Below are 7,016 nucleotides of genomic sequence, written 5' to 3'. Positions count from 1 at the left end.
TTCTAGCATGCTGTATTTTGAATTCTATGAATTCAGACATACTACTCGGCTCGCATACTGTTTTAGCATACAACAGACCATTTTGAGAGATGTAAACTATAACAATTGTCCTAACCTATTTCTTGTATTACATTTTTAATTTCCATAGCTTCCAAGAATGTCCACATATCGATAAATAATGTTATGACAGCTGTTTTAACATTTGGATATGATTAAATTTACTCTTGTTAAAGTGACAAAATAGTTTGACAACAAGCAGGAAAAGTTCATGGGCCAGTGACATCGCCACATTGAAATGGTTTATATAGTATGGAAGTATGCGATTTCGGACATAGCCTATGACTGTGTTCACCTGTGCCTTATGTGGAAAGTCAGGATACGCATTTACTACAAGAAATAAGATGCCTCCGTGTTGTGATTCTGACTCTAATAGCAATATGACGGACGGCCTGTAGAAAACGCAAACCCTGACCTGACACGTAAGAGAAGACATTGGAAAACATAGTCATTTTGACACTTTTTTGGTTTCGTATGATTACCGTTTTACCACTGAAGTCATTTGTTTGTTTGTTTTTTAATACCACCACTTCAGTTCAGAGGTTTGAGTTTCATAGAACCAGACTCTTTGGTATATGCAAAGCAATTCCAACTCATTTCCCCCCAATCTGCCCTAATTATGTACAGATTTTCCCACATCCTCCCCACCATCTCCAAATTAAGCTTTACACTGTATTCGTTCTTCCTGGAATGTAAGTGAATCAATTAGGCAGAAGACGTTCGCTAAAAACTTTGAGACGGAGTTAATGTCTACTAGCATTCCCAGCTGCCTTTCTGAGCGTCCCCAAAACCTCCAGTAAAAATAATAATAATAAAGTGGAGGATGTTTACATAAACGCTGCCTTTATTGCAAAAAAAACCATTGAATAAAAGCAATGAACTCAATAATTTAAAGATTAATGTACGCAAAACCAAAATTTACACACGTGATTGGTTTGAGATTCCTCAGACATTTCTTTGTTGAAAGTCAAATGGGGATTCTCAAACCCTGAAGACATCATTGATGGGTGAACGTTTAGCGGTAACCATTATGGGCAGTCATTACCTAGCGCTACCGCTTAGTTGGGTTAAGTAGTCGCGGAGTTCTTTAGCTGCCTGGAAGCGTCCATATCGCTTTTTGGGGTTGGCGCACTCTTCCAACAGGGTTTCAAGCTGGCCGTCTTTGGCTATGTGTGGCGGGGGGGTCGTGAAGGAGCCCGCCGGAGCTGCCCCGCCATGTAGCATATCGCGAAAGCAGATTCTGACAGATGGCGTAATAGTTGTGGTCCACTGTGACGCGTGAACACAGCATGTCTTTAGAGAAGGAAAGACAAGCCTCCTTGTCGCACTCCTCAAACCTGCTCTCGTACCAGACATCATAGCTCTCAGGCTTATCTGCAGGGAGAAACAGACAGGAGAGAAAAATACAGCAGTTGATTAAATTTATCACAAACTGAATCTACGAATTCGGACATACTACTCGGCTCGCATACTGTCTTTAGCTTACAATAGACCATTTTGAGAGATGTAAAGATGTAGAGATGTAAGAATCCAAAAATGTCCACATATTGATAAATAATGTTATGTATAGCCGTTTTAACATTAAGATATGATTAAATTTCGTCTTGTTAAAAAATAGTTTGACAACAAGCAGGAAAAGTTCATGGACCAGTGACATCGCCACATTGAAATGGTTTGTATAGCATGGAAGTATGCATTCCCATACTACAGTATCCATAGTATCCATAGTATGTATCCTATAGTATCCATAGTATACTTTCCATAGTATGCGATTTTCCATACCTATGACTTTGTTCACCTGTGCCTTATGTGGAAAGTCAGGGTACACTTTTTCGAGTGTTGAGATTCTCACTCTAATAGTAATATGAATGACGGCCTGTAGTTGATCAAATTTAATCACAAACAAACTGATTCGCTTATTCTAGTTTCATATGAATCTGGTCAATGATGTTGTGATATTTTAAAGAGCACATTCACACGCCAATGTACCAAAATCCGAAAAAAAATCTATTAATTTAGTTTTTTTTTTAAATAAAAAACACTCTAGAGCAGTGGTCTCAAACTCGATTCCTGGAGGGTCACAGCTCCGCATAGTTCAGCTCCAACCACCTCCAACTCACACCAGCTTAATAGTAGTCTTGAACACCTTGATTAGTTGGATCAGCTGTGTTTGATTAGGGTTGGAGCAAAACTGTGCAGAGCTGTGGCCCTCCAGGAATCGAGTTTGAGATGCTCTAGAGGAGGAGAACTCAAATTGGCGGGGGGCCATTTCAGTGACTGACAATTCATAGGAGGGCCGTTTTAACATTCAAGTACAAAGCATAAAGTGGAAACCTGACATAATTGATGCATCTTAGGACAAAAGACATGACGTTCATATTTCAAGCATTACCTGTCACCAGTGATAATGCCAATCAGCACGTTTATCATGCTGCTGAAATATATCTGTGGTTGTTGTCTGTATGGCAGAGCGTTGGACATGCACTCAGTCATTCTTCCACAGTTTATGCAGTCAACTCTAGCTTTTCGTTTCTTGATGTACATATTGAAGGGGTAGTTTCAAATGCAATGAAAATACTACAAAAAAAACAGGCATAATAATTATTACGGATATAAATAGCAGAAAATCCAAATATCGCATTGTACATTTTTTCCAATATCGTGCAGCCATAAGGTGACATCTCTCAGATGTGGCAGATGTGAAATTGGCACTTGTGCGTGACTTTTTCAATGTTTTCAAACTATTTGATTGGATTTGGTAGACAATGAGTATTCTACTGTAAAATACAAGCCTTAACAAACCTTTTTTTGACCATGACAATGATGGCATTTGCATGGAATTTCTCGGTAGGTCTGTGCACAAATTGCTGTTTTAGTTGACTGGTTCATGTGTATTACATGTTCAATTACTTTTATATTGTTTAAACTGATATACCATAACAATATTTTCACAATTTGACCATTGAAACCTGATTTCTGATGCATAAAAATGCATAGAGGTTTTACATTTTTGAACTTCGTTCATTCATTTTCTTTTCGGCTTAGTTGCTTTATTAATCTGGGGTCGCCACAGCGGAATGAACCGCCAACTTATCCAGCATTTGTTTTACACAGCGGATGCCCTTCCAGCTGCAACCCATCTCTGGGAAACATCCACACACACTCAATCACACTCATACACTACGGACAATTTAGCCTGCCCAATTCACCTGTACCGCATGTCTTTGGACTGTGGGGGAAAACCGGAGCACCCGGAGGAAACCCACGCGAACGCAGGGAGAACATGCAAACTCCACACAGAAACGCCAACTGACCCAGCCGAGGCTCGAACCTGCGACCTTCTTGCTGTGAGGCGACAGCACTACCTACTGCGCCACCCTTGTTGAAAACTGTTGTGTAAAAAATTTAAAAAGAAATGATTATAATGATGATGATGATGATGATAATAATAATAATAATAATAATAATAATCCATGCATTTCATCAAATATAAATGCTTAATGAACATCTTAAATCAAGTAAATTTACCACAACACAATGCAGCTTTCTTTCCTTATATCAATATACATTTTAAATTTGACGTTTATTCAAATAAATAGTCTAGTCTTCTTTTCTTACCGTTTTAAAACTGAAAACTATATTTTGCTTTTTATAAATCATATTTGGAAATACTCGTTCAGTTTGAACACAATGAAAATATCAGTCGGTGTACCAAGAGGGCAATTTGTGGCTTTCGTAATAGCACCGAAACAATTCAGTGGACGTTTCTGAAGTACAGCATGTTCCTTCTTTGATAAAGGGACACAAATTGGCCGTTTTCTCAGCCCACAACACCGATCCATACAACCTTCTCTACAATCTCTGCTCTTATTTCTCAAGTTCCTGGCAACCAGGGCAAATAAATGACATTCCCTATGATGAGAAACTCTTCGGAGTTGCATTAATGATCAAATTGATTAGAGTAAAGCAACCCAGGAGATGCCAGGGCCTAATCATGTTGGAGGAACTCAATGCACTCCTGCCACTGCATTGACTCGGAGGTTGTGTTTCCGGCACCAGGATCTGCCTCAGGCTCCAGTCAGTCATCTAGACTCAATCACAGCTCAACACAGATCTACAGACGCATGAGCTGATGTCAAGAGATGACATTTACTCTGTTAGACGTCTGCATGACTGATGCGTGATCAGACCCTGCCTTACTTCTAATGCTATTATATGCAGCTGAAGTCTGAATTATAAGCCCTGCTGTGATATAGAATATTTTTTTATGTTCAAATATTTAAATGTTTAACAGAGCAAGGAATTTTTCACAGTATTTCCTATAATATTTTTTCCTCCTGAAGAAATTCTTTGTTGTTTCATTTCAGCTATAATAAAAGCTGTTTTTTTTTTGTTCCTTTTAAGGTCAATATTGTTAGCATTTTTTGGACTGCCTACAGACCAAACCATAGTTATACAATGATTTGCCTAATTACACTAACTTGCCTAATCAACCTAGGTAATTAAAACTATTAAGTTTAGAAATGTGTAAATAAAAAAACTTTCCCTTAAATAGAAATTGGAGGGGAAAATATTTATGGGGTTAATAATGCAGAAGGGCTAATCATCTGCATATTCAACTGCATATTATACATTCACTACCAAATGTTTAGGATTGGTATGATATATCACGTTTTATTAGAAGTCTTTTCTGCTCCTTAAAGCCATTTATTTGATCAAATATACAGTACACAACTGCAGTAAGTCAAATGAAAATAATAGTTTTCTTATTGAACGTGGATTAAAAGTTTAAAAGCCATGTCCAATCACCAGAGATAGTGGCGTCAGTGATTCTTCAGCATTAATGAAGGTCTTCACAAGATCCGTATATACTTTGATTTTATTAGGAATGAATCAAATAACGTCAATATACTTCATATCTTTGCAATATGGTGAGTTGAACAGAAAGTTGACCCAATACCCATAGAAAAAAAAAAAAGGAAACGGAAGTGATCACCTGTGAAGTGAACCCGTGAACAGCCAATAAGCAATAAGGACAAATATTGCTCCAAGTTTTTATTATTCCTGCAGTTTAAAGATAAATTTTCAGTGTGACTGAAACTTTTAATAATATTTTATTATGATGATCTTCTGTTCAATATCTTTTTTGTTATTACCCCTGTTGAAAAATTGCTCAGTTGCTTCATATTTTTTGTGGAAATTGATAATTGTTCAGGAGTAAAGACATTATAACTACAGGGTGATTCAAAAAGAATGCCACAACTTTAAAAATCTGCATTTAATCAAAGAAAGATGATGGAACTAGGGATAATTAATCAACGCTAACAATACTTCAAGTTTTTCAAAACTTCAGAGCTTCCTTAAATTGACGACAGACCTTTTCTTCTTTGCAGTTAATATTCTTTTTGAATTACTCTGTATAATAAATGCTGAATGAATACATTTTAAAATAAAAAATAATTAAATAATAATTAAAACACAGTAAAACTTTTTTTAAATCAAAATTTAAAAAGTAAAAATTGATCAGGTTTCATAAAACTACAAAGCACTTAAAGCAATTGTTTATTATATGAAACTACTAATGAATGAGTATTAATAATAAATGATGTGGAGTAATGATGTGGACAATTGAGATCTGAATCATAGGAATAAATTAAATTTTAAACTACATTTATTAAAACAAACGAAACTAACAAACTAAATGTTCATTACAATCAATGAATGAATGATAGGAACTAAGACAAAAGGAATTGATTGAATGAATGAATGAATGAATGAATGAATGAATGAAGCAATATTCATAAATTAAATTAAAAAAATAAAAACTTACTGATCTCAAACTTTATCTTTAGTGTGCTGATGCAAAAATCAAGACGTGAGTGGGAGTAAATGGGTAAAGAAGGTCTGTGTCTTTGTGGAAAAGCATATAATTTTAATGAGCACAGAAAACCAAGCTTTTTTTTTCAAAAGACTGTTACTGGTAAATCCAATAGAGCTGTATCTACAGCATATGTGACCTGCAGATAATAAGCTTGCATTTATACCTTTACATTATACACAATATAGCCATAAGCAGTAATAATCAGTGGTGAAGCACATGGACTTGGGAAATGACTGTAAATACTTTAACTTTTGGATGCTGAGGATACTGTGCTTTTGGTCATTTCAAAGCAGTTCCTAATTTTAAAGATTCGACTTCTTGACACTGAAAATGTTGTGAAACTTTCTTTTTAAAGGTTATTTTTTATTATAACTACTTATATTTGAAAATAGGTTACAGGAGTGTGGTCAAATAGTATGTGCTTGGGGTGTGATGAGTGTCTAGGGATACTAAATTTGTCATTGAGGTGAAAAGCTGTGACGCGACTGCAAGCACGAGTTTTCATAACATAATGGAACCCTTTAAAACAGCTCAAGTAAACTTTTTAGGTGAGCTCATTTGGCTCCTGAACATCTTTGAGCTTCCATTGCTTTGTGCAATTACACAATGATGGGTGAGATCTAAAGTCTGCCTTCTTCAACAAGCTAGTGCTCAGTGTCCAGGCCAGTCTCTCCGTAGTGGAAATCGGTTTATCGAAATATGGCGATACCCTTTTCCGGAGTTCTCACAGCCACCGTTCTTGTTTTGTGGGGCATATGTGAGCAGTGACATGGTTAAACATGCCTGTTCAAAAACAGTATACTGTCAGTGAGCATTTTAAAACTTTGGTTTGGCCTCAAAAGACCTTTTATATAGAGAATAACGAGGTCTTAACTTTCCAGTTTTCAATAACCTTACAAGAACCTCTCTAACAGTAGGTGTGCGATTGAAAAAGATGAGGCTATCCTTTCAGTCATGGCATAAAAAGTTGATCGCTGCAAATCAGAGATATCTAGAGTGTACGTCTTTACAGTGACACAAATTCAAGTCCCTCAAAATTCTGATCATTTCTGAAGGAACTTTTCAGTTTTTAATGAAA

The 7,016-nt window shown here is 36.3% G+C and overlaps 1 protein-coding gene across 1 annotated transcript in view; it reads right to left on the bottom strand.

Annotated features, from left to right (window-relative positions):
- Positions 1-935: 935 nt before the first annotated feature.
- The window catches only part of dipk2ab (divergent protein kinase domain 2Ab), a 64,155-nt gene continuing 58,074 nt past the window's right edge, over positions 936-7,016 (bottom strand). The window contains 2 exon segments of the mRNA XM_056451153.1: positions 936-1,230; positions 1,232-1,431. Coding sequence (XP_056307128.1) covers positions 1,099-1,230; positions 1,232-1,431 — 332 coding nt within the window. The 3' untranslated portion in view covers positions 936-1,098.

The sequence above is a fragment of the Danio aesculapii genome, chromosome 24 (assembly GCF_903798145.1).
Source record: "Danio aesculapii chromosome 24, fDanAes4.1, whole genome shotgun sequence".
NCBI lineage: Eukaryota > Metazoa > Chordata > Actinopteri > Cypriniformes > Danionidae > Danio > Danio aesculapii.
This window is presented reverse-complemented; position numbering and strand designations above follow the sequence as displayed.